General features: G+C 53.6%; 1 protein-coding gene across 1 annotated transcript in view; it reads left to right on the forward strand.

Moving 5' to 3' along the window:
- The window catches only part of CDHR2 (cadherin related family member 2), a gene marked incomplete at its 3' end in the record, with an annotated part of 28,289 nt that extends 14,590 nt beyond the window's left edge, over positions 1 to 13,699 (forward strand). The window contains exons 16-31 of the mRNA XM_081299430.1: positions 1,865 to 2,104; positions 3,906 to 3,975; positions 4,325 to 4,930; positions 6,094 to 6,165; positions 6,522 to 6,571; positions 8,085 to 8,236; positions 8,388 to 8,496; positions 8,580 to 8,668; positions 9,112 to 9,180; positions 9,285 to 9,362; positions 9,456 to 9,516; positions 9,598 to 9,722; positions 10,220 to 10,333; positions 10,414 to 10,494; positions 10,759 to 10,816; positions 13,562 to 13,699. Of these exons, the coding sequence (XP_081155556.1) occupies positions 1,865 to 2,104; positions 3,906 to 3,975; positions 4,325 to 4,930; positions 6,094 to 6,165; positions 6,522 to 6,571; positions 8,085 to 8,236; positions 8,388 to 8,496; positions 8,580 to 8,668; positions 9,112 to 9,180; positions 9,285 to 9,362; positions 9,456 to 9,516; positions 9,598 to 9,722; positions 10,220 to 10,333; positions 10,414 to 10,494; positions 10,759 to 10,816; positions 13,562 to 13,699 (2,112 nt within the window). The remainder of the gene's footprint in view (positions 1 to 1,864; positions 2,105 to 3,905; positions 3,976 to 4,324; positions 4,931 to 6,093; positions 6,166 to 6,521; positions 6,572 to 8,084; positions 8,237 to 8,387; positions 8,497 to 8,579; positions 8,669 to 9,111; positions 9,181 to 9,284; positions 9,363 to 9,455; positions 9,517 to 9,597; positions 9,723 to 10,219; positions 10,334 to 10,413; positions 10,495 to 10,758; positions 10,817 to 13,561) is intronic.
- Positions 13,700 to 13,814: the final 115 nt, after the last annotated feature.

Raw genomic sequence — 13,814 nt, forward strand, 5'->3', positions numbered from 1 at the left:
GAGGGCCGGGAGGTGGCTCAGTGGTTGAGTGCCCCTGGGCTCAATCCCCGGGATCTCCCCATGAAAGTAGAGGAAATAAAGGGGGTAAAAAAAAAGGATGGCATTATTAAAGGGCCCGGAGAGAGTAGGACTCAGAGCCCAAAGAGCAGAACCAGAAGTGGAGATGGAATGGTCGCTGACGGTGGGGGCAAAGTCAGGACGCGCAGGTTAAATGAGGACTGGGGACGTGGCTCAGTTGGTAGAGGGCCTCACGTGCACAGGGCCCTGGGCTCGGTCCCCAGCACCCCAAAAGCAACAACAACAACAACAACCAAGCACAACACTCGAGGCTCCAGAGAAGCACCGGGGAGAACGTTTTCCGTGTCCTGAGGATTTCAGAGGCTTCTCCTGGGCTTTCTGAAAGCAGGTCTGGTGAGAAGTGGGAAAGAAGGTCCCTAGGATGACAATCACTTGGCCACAGAGCCCTCCCATCTCAGTGGGGACCGGGTGGCTTCCTGAACACCTGCAAAGCATTGCCCTAGTGGTTCCCATTTCACAGAAGAAAACTGAGGCTCAGAAAGGTCAAGTGGGTTTCTAGGGTTGCACAGCCAGCAAATGGCAGCCCTAGGACTTCCGCCCAGACCTCTGGGAGCTGGAGCCCCCTTTTCAATGCTCCTCAATAATCCCCTCCTGGCTTCCGAGCTCCGTGGGGCAGAAGCTCCGTGGGGCAGAAGCACTTCAAATCTGCCCAGTGTGAGCCCTGACGAGTGCCTGGCAGATTAACTGGTCTGAGTTCAAGAAACGAACAGGGTCAGGCTTTGGGAAGAGCCATCTCTGGCTGCTTATGAAGGAAACTTCTAATGAACAAGATCTCAGCGGAACTGAAATGAAAGGGCTGGAGGTGGGAACTGGGCAGGGAGGAGGGGAAACATCGGCTCCAAGTTAGAATAACCTGGCATTTACCGAGCACCCACTCTGCCTAGCTCCTTTGCTGGACCTCAGGTCCTCAGAGATGAAGACACAATAATTCCAACCCATGGGTAGCTCTCAGCTTCAAGGAGGGCACAGGGTCATCTCTGCCATATTAAAGGTAACAAAACGATGGACCCAGAAGAAGCCTCAACTTGGCCTAGAGTCAGTCAGGGCAGAGGTAGAGGGCATTCAGGATGAGGAAACAGCATGTGCAAAGGACCCGTGGCATGGAAGAACTTGTATCCTATGAGCTTGTTTAGCCAGCATACAAACCAAACACGTTTGGGACCCTGGCAGGTCAGGAACACACCTGTACACACACTCACGCACATTGGGTGAAGAATTAGCTCTTTGGGAATATAGCTCTCGGGCTGGGGTTGTGGCTCAGGGGTAGAGCGCTCGCCTAGCTCATATGGGGCCCTGGGTTCGATCCTTAGTACCATATAAAAATAAATAAATAAAATGAAGGTATTGTGTCCAACTACAACTAAAAAATAAATATTTAAAAAAAAGAAAAGAAAATATAGCACTGTAGTAGTCATCATGGGAAAATCACAATCTTATATTTTCTGATATTTGAATGTCTGTAGTGCACTTCCCCGTGGCCTTTACCCAGAAGCATCTCGGATTCATAGGGAACTGCCTTGATCACTGCTCTACCCCCAACGCCACGGGCATGTAATAGATGCACAGTGAACGTTGCCAGGGGAATGCACAATGACGTTAGTGCCCAGACCTCAGAGCTCTCTCAGACTGTGGCTCTGAGCCTCGGAGGGAGACTGATGTTGGGGGTCTGTCCAGCGTCCCTGTCACTCCAGGCCCAGTTGCTGGTGGGGGAGGCCAGGCTGCAGGGGAGGGACGGGGTGCTCAGGGGCACCCCATGGCTGACGTCCAACTCCTGCTGTCTGCACAGGCCTATGACAATGACGAGCCAGACACCAATAACAGCCGTCTGCTCTTCAGCTTGCTTCCTGGCCCCTACAGCCACAACTTCTCCATAGACTCCAACACCGGGCTCCTCAGAAACCGGGGGCCCCTGGACCGAGAGGCCATCGACCCCACCCTAGAGGGCCGCATTGTGCTCACGGTGCGGGTGTTTGACTGCGGTGTGCCCAGCTTGAGCACGGACGTCAACGTCACCATCAATGTGGAGGTGAGGCCCCTGCTCAGTGAGCCGGGTTGGGGACCCCCCAGCAGGTGTCCACTAGGCTGCCTGGGAGAGCGCCCAGGCCCACAGGCTGGGAGTGTGGCCCTGGGCCACCCAACTCCCCTGGCCTGTGATTCCTCATCTGTGAAATGGGATGAAAACATCACGGAGATAAGTTGAGTCCATCAATGAAAAATGTTCCTAAGAGGCCCCGCCCAGAGAAGGAATTCAGTGGACATTAGTTTTTATCATCATTCCAAAGTCCTACCGGACCCTTCCTATCTTCCCTCCCCCACGATCCAAAGGCAAAGAGAAAGAGTGGCCCATCAGCATTGAGAGTGTCTACTGCACTTTGGGCTCTGCAAAGTTATTACCATTTTATTGATTAAGACAGACACAGAGAGGTTCAATAGCTTGCCTAGGGTTGCAGAATGGGATTTGAACATGATTGGTCTGGTTCGAAGGCTGTCACCTGCCCACAAAGCACCCTCCTCTGGGAAAGGGTTGTGACAAATGTGCACCTCTACAATGGCAATGATGTGGATGGTCCCCCGAGGCTTGTGCAGTGCATAGTCCTGAGTGCCACCGGGCTGGGAATCACCACTCTCCTACAAAGGTCAGAGAGTATGATTCCAGGGATATTGGGGAAACAGAAGATTTAGACTTGGCTCTCCTGGGGTTATGGAAGGCCACAAAGAAGGGAAAATGAAGAACTGCTCTTCCTAAGACAGTGGGTCCTTCACCCCTAGGAGCTAGTCCTGCCAGTAAGTGGATACCACTACCCCATTTTGCAGAGGACACTGAGGCCTAGGAAGGTCAAAGACACACAAGAGGCAGAGAAGGAGTGGGATTGGACTCAGGGCTTAGCTTTTGGCCGCTCCTGGGAGTTGGGCTGACCAACCTCCTCTGGGAAATCGCCTGGTGGACCGTGGCCTGAGCCCAGCCACTTGGCCACTCAGGAGGCTGAAGTTGCAGGACCACTTAAGCCTGGGCAACACAACTGGACCCAGCTAAAAATTAAAGAATTAAAGAAAATATCGAGTTGAAGATGAAAGTGCTTTGCTTTCCAAGTGTCCCCTCTGTGGTTATAGAAAACTGAATGTCAAAGCAAAGGCCCGTGATGTCACCCACCTGTGAACAGCCCCGGGGAAGGGCCCGAGCGTCCAGGGAGGCCCTAAGTGCGTGACACTGTGGGGGACGTCATGAAGGCTGAGACGGTTTCATGCTGAGACAACACTGTCAGGGCCCAGCGGTGCCTGACTGGAGAGGGCAAGTGACAAGTGGACAGCTAGTGTCCAAGGGCAGGACCAGTCCAGGCCCTCACAGGGGCCCAGACCCAGCTCCAACTGAACACAGAGCTAGTGTTCCCAGGTCAGATGAGTGCAGGAAACCCAGGAGGAGGGAGGGGACAAGGGCGAGCTTGGGCTGCAGAGCTCTCCCAGAAATGAGAAGTCACACTGAGCCAGACTGGGACACAGATGGGGACCTGGAACTGCCTTCTGGAAAACAGGGTCAAAACTGTCCTGAGCTGTGGTCAGAGAAACAAAAGGGAAATGGAGCTTCCTGGCCACGTATAAATAATTACAGAGGGCCTTGCACATGCCTCAGAGCCCCGGGGAGGTGACAGGGACACCGTCAAGGTTCACTCTCCTCGAAGAAGCCCGCTTTCTGTTTGCCCATCAGGAATTGGGCCGAGCTGTGCAAGGAGAGGCCATCCTCTGTCTGTGACTTCTCAGGTGGGACGTGTGGCGAGTGAACCCCGGGGTCCACCAGGGTCCCCGGAACTCACATTGCCCTCTACCTGCAGGACATCAATGATAACGTGCCCGTCTTCAGCCAGTCCAGCTACCAATTCTTTGTGAAGGAGAGGGAGTCGGGTAAGTCCTCTCCAGGGCAGGCTGGGGCACCAGGGATGTCCCCAGAGTTGGGCAGTGCGTTGGCTGGAAAGATTAAATGGATGTAAAGTGCTTGTCACATCCAGGGCTAAGCACACCACATACAGTAGGCATCTCATTAACTCTGCTGTTTTGTGAGGCAGCATAAAGGAAAGAGCACAATGTCGTTGGGTGTACATGGATATCCCACTCCTGACACCAAATAGCATAGTCACCGTCACAATGGCCGCGCCGTCCGAGAGAGCCTGCCGGGGAGAGCCGGAGACCTGGGGGCAGAGGAGGCCTCCCGTGGCCAGTCCAGGGTCCCTATGACCTCTTTCCCTGCCCACAGGAGTGCTGGTGGGGGTCGTGGAGGCCTGGGACGCCGACCAGACGGAGGTCAACAATCGCATCAGCTTCGGCCTGTCGGGGAGCGGTGCCAGCAACTTCATGATCCGGGGCTCCATGCTGGGGCCCGGGAGGGCAGAGGGCCAGATCTGGCTGCCCTCAGATGGGAGCGTGGACTATGAGACACAGGCCCTCTTCCTTCTGACAGTGACTGCTGAGAACCTGGACCCCCAGGGCCACGAGGCCACGGCGGGCGTCAACGTGACTGTGGTGGACGTGAACGACGAGCCGCCCACCCTGGATGAAGGGTCCCTCCGGGGTGTCTCTGTGGCTGAGAATGGGTCCCAGCATGGCCAGGTGGCTGAGGTCATGGCCCGGGATGTGGACACGGAGGCCCAGCTGGAGATTCAGTTGGTGAATGTCATCTGTACCAAGGCTGGGGTGGATGTGGGCGGCCTGTGCCACGGCTGGTTCTCTGTGGAGGCCAACGGCTCCGTGTACATCAATCAGAGCGAGGCCATCGACTACGAGGCCTGCGACCTGGTCACGCTGGTCGTGCGGGCCTATGACCGCACCACAGATCCCCGCTTCCAGGCCTACAGCAACAATGGTAAGGTGGTCTGGCCCGCAGGGCTGCCGCTCAGGACCACGGGGTGGACCTCTGGGCTGGGACCCCCATGACTTGGCTCCAAGTCCCGCCTCCAGCCCTACTTAGCGGTGTCCCAGGCAAAGTCCTTTCCAGGGTTTGTTTTCCATCTGTCCAATAGAGTTGGACAGCAGGTCAGCCGTGAACGTGAAATGACAGCATGTGTAAAAAGCATATAGTGCAGGACTCGGCATACAGCAGGTGCCTCATTAGTGTTGTTATTTTTAAATTATTTTTTTTGTGTGTGTGTGTGGGTGGTATTGGGGACTGACCTCGGGCTCTCATACACAGCAGGCAAGTGCTCTCCCGCTGAGCCGTGTCCCCTGCGTCCTATGCTGTTATTTTTCAGTCTGTACAATGGAAAGAGCATACATACCAAAACTATACCAGGCCCCTTGTAAGCAGATCCTCATTTGATTCCTGCCTAACCCATGAAGCAGATGTCTACCCAATTTGATAGATGGGGAAACTGAGGCATGGAATGGGTGTTTAAATAAGCAACTACATGAGTTAGAAAGTAATATATATTTATATATTACAAATATATATAAAGTCATACATAAACTAATAATATACATTTCTAGTGTATACTACTACTTTCTAAATAGTGTAGATTTTATCTACATATATGTATGTATCTCTATAGATAGATAAGGATATCTATATCTATCTATGGATATCTATATAGATATCCATAATCCATATCTATATAGAGAGATACATACATATATATGTATATATAATCTCACTTGCCCAGCAGAAGTGAGGCTCTGGGTTCCATCTCCAGTGCATCTCTCTCTCTCTCTCTATGATGGAACCCAGGGCCTCACTTCTGCTGCACAAGTGCCTACCACCATGCTCCAGCCCCAGCTCATATATATTTATAGCTACATATATCTAACTCTCTATTTTTTTGATGAGCTGCTTTTCCTCTCTGAGGTCCAGGAATGACACTCCCCGTCACTCAGGCCAGAGAAGGCTGCATGGGCATCCCAGCTCAGGAGCAGGGGAAGGGAGTGAATGGGGGTGATGCGTGGGAGGGAGGCTGAAGGGAACTTACTGAGGCCGGGGACCTTTGGGGCAGGTCTTTGCCCAGAGCCTGCAGCCGGGTGACCTTGTCTCCCCAGGAAGCCTCCTTATTACCATCGAGGACGTGAATGACAATGCACCCTATTTCCTACCTGATAATCAAACTTTTGGTAAGCAGCCCCCCTGCTCTTCACCAACACCCCCTTCCGCCCCCTGGGCCCCCTGGAATGACCTTCAGGCAGTCCCCGTAGACCCTCCTTGGGCCTCAAAGGGACCTTAGAAAGGGAAAAAGAACTCTAATCCTACTCACCCCACAATGGTCCCTGAGAGGACATCCGACGCCCTCCCTCTTTGGGCTTCAGTTTCCCCATCTGTACAGCGGGAGGTGGAGGAGCTGCCCATCCCTGGGCCCACTATAGCCGCAGAGGGGCCTCCCGCGGGCAGAGGTGCTGAGGGAGATCGGGCAAAGCATGGGGCCAGATGGGCCCCGTCTCAGCCCACTGACCCACTTCTGTTCACATCGCAGTGATCATCCCAGAACTTGTGATACCGAACCAGCAGGTGGCTTCTGTCCAGGTAAGTCCTTGGCCCCAGGGGACATGGGACACAGCCCTTCAGGCTTGTCAGCTGCCCCCAAAATGTTTGAACACTGGAAAGGAAATGTCTGGGTTTGAACAGATGAAAAAGCCAATCCCAGAATGGAAACCAACACCTGCCTCATTGATAGGATCAAATTTCGCTAATTGTTCAATTTAGTACTCATAAAAATTTCATGACTATCAATATCACGTTTCAGGCTAGACTTTTCTTTTTATTTCTGACTGTACCAGAATTCTTGAGTAGGAAAGAAAAATCATAGCCAATTATAAATTAAACGAGTTCCTTCTAGAGAAATTATGTCCAGAGCAAAATGATAAAAATGCTTTTAATTTGTTCTGTGTTGGCTGTGGGTGTGTTTATCAGAAGTGGCTAGGCCACGGGGACTGAGGCCACGGGGAGTGAGGCCCACGGGGGAGTGAGGCCCACGGGGCCTGGGCACGGACAGTTGCCATGCTCCTCTGGGCCTCAGTTTCTGGCAGGTGGAATCTGGGTGCCACCCCCTATGCTGTGGAAGGGACATGGTTTAGGGGGTGCCAGGCCTGGCCTTCCCCACTTGGAACCAAGGGGCCCTTAGGACAGTCTCTCTATTGGAGCCTCAGTTTTCATAAAATGGGGACCAGAGTTTTCCTCTCTAGGTTCTTTAAAGCCTTAAAACAGTTTCCCAGCCTTCAGCCTCTTAAAGCCCGATGCCTTGAGAAGAGTCAGGGTTTTTTTTTTTTTTTCTTAAATCAACTCCTGTTTGAAACTTGACCACCAGCTGTTCATCCTGAACAGAAAAGCCAGTGAACACACAGCCCTTGTGTGCCAGTTATATTTTTCTCCAAAAGGCACTAGAATGAATAAAAACGTCTGTGCCCTACTCCTCGAGCATTCATGGTTCACCAAGGAAATCTGTATTTGTAGTAGTAAGACTGAAATGAGAGAACAAGAGAAGGAAGGGTACGGTCAATGCTTAGGGAAGCTCAATATTTCTGTGCCCACAAATATGTGTGTGTGTGTGTGTGTGTGTGTGTGTGTGTGTGTGTGTATGTATAAGTTGCTGGGGGAGAAAGGCAGAACTTCTTTCTTTTCTTTTATACTGGGGCACTTAACCCCTGAGACACTCTCCAGCCCTTGTTATTTTGTATTTAGAGACACGGGGCCTTGCCCAGGTGCTGAGGCTGGCTTTGAATCTGCAATTCTCCTGCCTCAGCCTCCCACGTTGCTAGGATTACAAGTGTGCACCACTGTGCCTGGCTGAAAGGCAGAACTTCTACATGGGAGGGATTCTGGGGAGTGATATGTTAAATTAGGGCGCAGGAGCGGAAACTTATTCCAACTTGGATTTGCAGAGCTAGCTCACTCTCTTCAGAAAAGTGTTTGCTAGTTTGGAGTAGCCTCCGAAAGGCTGATGGAGCTTCCCTAGACAGACCTCCTGGGCTTCTGAGCCCTGCTGGGGATGGAGGGGTGCCTGACTTGGCCCTCAGATGTCACCCACTTTTGTTCCTAGGCCAGAGACAATGACTCAGGAAACAATGGGGCCATTGAGTTCTCCATCCTCCAAGTGAATTTCATCTCTAAGGATGGGGCCACCATCCCTTTCCAGGGCTTCTTCCGGATTGTCACCTCTGTGGAGGCCACTGTGTTTACTGGCAGCATTGAGTAACTGCAGGCAGCCCCTGGAGGGACAGGGGTGGGGGGAGCGAGGGAGGCTTCCGGTGAGCGAGTCCCCATACTGGGAGGTGTACAGGTGTGTTCCAGAGGACCCTAGCTTGGATTCCAAGACTGAGCTGTGTCCTCCCACCTTCCACAGGCTGGTGACCAACCTTGATTCCACTCTCCAAGGCACTTACCAAGTGACGGTCCAGGCCCAGGATAAACCTTCTGTGGGTCCTGCACAGGAAGCCCAAGTCACCCTGAATGTGAGTGCCTCCCCCACCTCAGCCCAGTGCCTTCTGCCAGTCCTCTGAGTGCCTCCTCACCCTCCCCGACCCTTGTCCCCTAGCTCTTCACTGTGGACCAGAGTTACCGTGTGAGGCTGCAGTTCTCCACACCAAAGGAGGAGGTGGGCGCCAACGTGGAGGAGATTAAAGCGTAGGTCTTGGGAGCACAGGAGGGGCTGCGGCTAAGAACAGGGCTAAGAAGCTGGTCCCTGGCAAGACTTGGATGCAATGTCTTTCAATTCTGTCCTGACCCACATTTGACTTGTCCCTATCTTTGATCCTGTCCCTGTCCCTGCACCACCTTTCTGCATGCCCCCAGAAGTGCATGCCCAGCCCAAAGCAGAAAGAGGCCTAAATAAGCTGCACGTGGAGACAGCTGTGAAGGCTGCGCACTGCACGGGAGCACCCTGCGCACCAAGCACTAGAGGAAGGGCTTCCCTTTCTGATTGGCACAGAGGTGCTATCTGCTTCACCAACAAGCCACTGTGCCTCCTTCTCGTTCACGTAATTCCTCAGTCCGCTGGAAGAGCCCTAGCCACAGGCCTTGGCTAAGGCCCCTCTCCTAAGCACTTGTGACACCTGCCTTCCTTGTAGGGCTCTTGCCCAGGCCACCAGGACTACAGTCTACATTGTGAACATTCAGGACGTGGAGTCTACTGCTCGGTGAGTGCTGGCGGGCCCATTACGGTTGGGCTGAGGAAAGAAATAGCCAGAGAGGCTTGCGGAAGGTTCTGGACTGCCAGTTCTTCTCCTCGGTCCCATTCCAGGGCTCGAGCCCAGTCTTATCTTGATGCCTACTTTGTCTTCTCCAATGGGTCCGCCCTCACACTGAGTGAGCTGAGCCTGTGAGTGGGGCTGTCCTTGGGGGTGGGCAGAGGGCGAGCAGGGGGCCCAGGGGGTGCGTGTGGCTCTTGGGTCTGAGAGGGCTCTCTGGCCAGGATGATCCGGAAGGACCAGGACACACTGACACAGCTGCTGCGGCTGGGGCTGGTGGTGCTGGTGAGTGGGGCAGGGCAGAGGGCACCCAGGGAGCAGGAGGGGGTGGACCCCACAGCCTCCGTCATCTCTCTTCTTCTGCAGGGCTCCCAGGAGAACCAGGAGGAAGACCAGGGCAAACTGCTCATCAGTGTCATCATAGGACTGGGAGTGGCTTTGCTGTTGGTCCTGGCGATCATGATCATGGCCCTTGTGTGTATGCGGAAGAGGTGCTGCTCCAATGCCCCTCCACGTCCCCAACCCTCCCCCTGCCCCACCTCCCAAGATGGTCAAGGGTGGGAATGGAAAGAGCTTGGGTCTGGGCGTCAGGTATGCGTGTGTTCAAGCCCCAGTGACCTGTGGGGAGATCTGGGGTGAGTCACTTCTGCCCGAGCCTCAGGCTTCTCCTCTGCAGAAGGAGCATGATGCTAGAGTTCTTGATGCACCCAAGGTTGTGAAGTGTGTCTCACACAAGGTGCCCGGCACCTCCGATGCGGTTAGTAAGTGCCACGGCCTTGCCCCTTCTAGTAGACACAACCGAGGCCGCATTCAGGCCCTGCCATGGGCAGGCCGTGTGCCCTTCAGCTTCTAGCTATTCTTTCTGCCCCCTATAAGATGGAGCCAAGGCTCTCTCCAGCCAGGATCATCGTGAGGCCACATCTCAGGGCCTCCGGGGGCACTCAGTGGGTGCGTGGCAAAGCCTGACTCCTCTCCTGGTTCCCTCCAGCTACCACCGGAAGCTTCGGGCCATGAAGGCTGCCAAGGAGGCCCGGAAGACAGCAGCAGGGGTGCTGCCCTCAGGGTCTGCCATCCCCGGGACCAACATGTACAACACTGAGCGGTGAGCAGGGGTACAGGGGTGAGCAAGGGACCCCGTGAGGTGGCCAAGGCCACGGCTACTTGACCTGACCTTCTCTCCAGGGCCAACCCCATGCTGAACCTGCCCACCAAAGACCTGGGCCTCGAGTACCTCACTTCCTCCAATGACTTGGACTATGTCAGGTGAGCAGCACCTCTCACGGCCAGAATGGTTATTGGTGATGGTGCTGATCATGGTGATGGGGCCAGTGATGGTGGCAATGGTGACTGTGGTGATGGTGGCGGTGACTGGTGGTGGAGATGATGGTGATCGCCATAACAGTGGTGGTGGTATAATAGAGGTGGGGATGGTGGTGGTGGTGGCAGTGGAGACAGTGGTGGCGGAGGCGACAGATAGGAAGGACTGGGTTTGCCAACAATCCTGAGCTCCATCCCCGTTCTCCCTAGCCTCAATTCCCTGGATGACAACTCTGTGGACCTGGATGGGAACAATCAGAAAATCAAGGCAAGATCTGGGATGAGCTGGGACCTGGGGCTTCTGACATGGGAGTCTTCTTTGAAGGGGTGGTTTTAGGAAAGGGGTGGGCAGAACCTGCTGCTGGCCTGGGCAGTCTAACTCCTCTGCACCAGGCCTTGGGAAGCCCCATGGCTTTGGAATGAGATCCAATCCCTGTCTAATCCCTGTCGTCATGTGACCCTGGATAGATGACTTCCTGGCTCCGGTTCTCACTTTCCTCATCTGTAAACAGGGAGCAAAACATCAACTGTCGTGAGGATTAAATAAGAGCAGCCATAAAAAATACCTGGTCCTGAAACAAGTGCTCGGAAGTCTAGTTCCATCCTGTTCTAGCCTTCACATGAAAGCTGATGGGGTGAGGAAGGATGTGAGATGAATAAACATGGTCTAACCAAGGAGAGGGAGGCCCAATACACAGCAGCACCATCACTTGTTAAGTGGATTAGTTGGTTAAGCATTTACAGCCTGGGTTTGCGGGGAGCTTTAAAATTATGGGTGCCAGGTCTCAAGGAGAGATCCTGATTTTGGTGGCCCAGGGTGGAGCCTGGGCATGGGTGTGTGTCAAAGCTTCCCCAGGGGATTCTAATGTACAGGCAGGATTGTGAACCCCAGGAGCCGGTCAGTAGGCTGGGGAGGAGGATCCAGAAACGAAAAGAACTACTCTGTCTCTCCCCCGGGAATAGAAATTCTCTGAGGCCCATTTGAGTTGTAATGGTGTGAGGTTGTGGATGCGGGTAGAGGTGTCCACTCACCATCTGCCCACTGCCAGGCCCCCTGAGATCCTGAGCTCAGCCTGGTTGCTGTCTGTAAGAGCGCCAGCCTGCCCTCACTCCTCAGTACCCGTGTTCCCTTGAGGACTCCTTGCTTGGAAACACTTGGTTAACCAAAGTGTCTTTTGGACTTTAAAATGCCAGAATGCTGCACAGGAACCCAGGCATGTCACACTGCAGAGAACCTGGCATAGAGACGTCCAGATAGTCCCTGAGGTGGGGGCATTGGTTGGCCATCCAGGCAACCTCTGGGCATAGCTCATCTCTGAAGACAGTTTGAGGCAAAAACTCCAGTGAACATGTCGGAGGGGACGAGAAACAAGGGAATGATCTTGCCTATTGGTGTTAGGCACCCATCTCTCCCCCAGAGGAGGCCAAGGCTGACCCCTGGAGGAGAGTGGAGTCAGGGGACCAGGAGGCGGGGCTGGGCCTATGGGAGAGTCTAGAGCAGGGAGGGGACAAGTTCACAGAGACTTCGAAGCAAAAGAGCTACAGGGAAGGCAGGAGCTTGCTAAGTTTCTGAGAAGCTGCCCAAGGCCTCATTCCCTGCCCTGAGGAATGGATGGCCTTGGGGGTCTCTGGCAGACCCAGGAGGCCACAGATGCTTCTTAGGAGCCATTGTTCTTTCGCTTCCTTGGCTGGGTGGGGATTCAGGCGGGGGTCTTTTCCATCAATCTTGTGACTGATGCATGACTTTTCCAAGAACTCCAAAAATGTGCAGATAGACAGTGTGTGTGACCTGAGAAGTCGTCCATCCTGTCTTTCCAGGTTACCAATACGGAAACTGACATTCAGAGGGGGCTGCTGACTCTCTCAAGGTCAGACAGCTTGCAGGGTAGGAGCACACTAGAACTCAGGTTTCTGATCTAAGGGGCTAGGTGACATTATCCTGGGTGGCACTGCTCCTCTGCTCAGGTTCTGTGGAACACCGGCAGAATGCTTAGCCCCTCTGGGGCCCCACAGATGTTCCACTGTTCACTAGAGACTGGAGCAGTTCCTAATTTGGGAAAAGCCCTTGGAGGGTCCTGGGTGGGGTACAGATGGCAGCAGAGGATTGAGCCTGGGGACCTGGTCCTCCCACAGTAGGGTGTATGTGTGAAGAGGCACATGTGACTGGCTGGATGTGCAAGTGTGCACTGTGTCACATGGGGAGGGGAAAGAGGAAGGGCAGGAGTGGAGTGTGTGTGCCATGATGAACTACAGGTGGGACCTGGGTATGATATGTCCCTGAGGGTGGCAGGAGATGCTTGATTCATCCAAGAACATGCTTTAGATCTACAAAGACCAATGATCCAAAGCTTTTTCTGTCACTTCCTGCCCAGGAGGGTCTGCTGAGCTTCAGTTCCCACATCATAATATGGGGGATATAAACCCTCCCTCAAGGGGTTTTCGTGGGCATTTCAGGTAGTGGGTGAACTTTGCTTAACATGGTGTCTGTTGTGGGGTGCAGGTGGCAGGAACCGAGATGGATTGACTCCTTGGCACAGGATGCATTTTTCAGGATTGGACATTTTTTAGGACTGGACATTTTTCAGGACTGGGCAGAACCCCAGAATGCTGCTCTGTCGGTGGGGCAAAGGGCAGAAAAGAACTCACCCTGGCTCACCACCCACTCCAGCCCATCTGCATGTACCACCCCTGGTCGCGGCCAACTCTGAAACATACCTAGGAGATTGAGGCCCCAAGAGGAGTTGGGGGTTTCCAGCCCCATTCTGTCCAAACACACAAATGAAATCCCCCTTTTGTTTTTAGCTCTCTCAGAAATAAAGGGATCTCTACTAAACACAGAGGTTATGCCAATAAAAAGGTATTTTACAAAGATTAGATGACATTAGATATCTTAACTACATCTTGTGGGGGCAACCTCAGCTGAGGAGCCATGTGGTCATGGGCATGAAGGCCATGTTCCTCCCGAGGGCCTGTGATCACTCTGTCATCTCACCTTCCCTTCCTCTTCCCTCAGAAGGAGCCTCAGCACAATCCACCGGAGAAGGATCCAGAGCCCCTGAGTGTGGTGCTGTCAGGAAGGCAGGTGGACACAAGTGGAGAGCAACAGGGAATGTCCTTCACCAACCCCGGCCTGGACACCACAGACCTGTGATGGAGGCCCTACTCCCCTGGCCCTCTTGGGAAGAGGCCCCATGACAGCCTAACAACACCTCCCCCACCTTGGATATAATAATATATGTTGTTGCTTTGCCTCTTATTTCAGTCAA

The sequence above is a fragment of the Spermophilus citellus genome, assembly GCF_964194105.1.
Source record: "Spermophilus citellus genome assembly, chromosome: 1".
In the NCBI taxonomy this organism is placed as follows: Eukaryota; Metazoa; Chordata; class Mammalia; order Rodentia; family Sciuridae; genus Spermophilus; species Spermophilus citellus.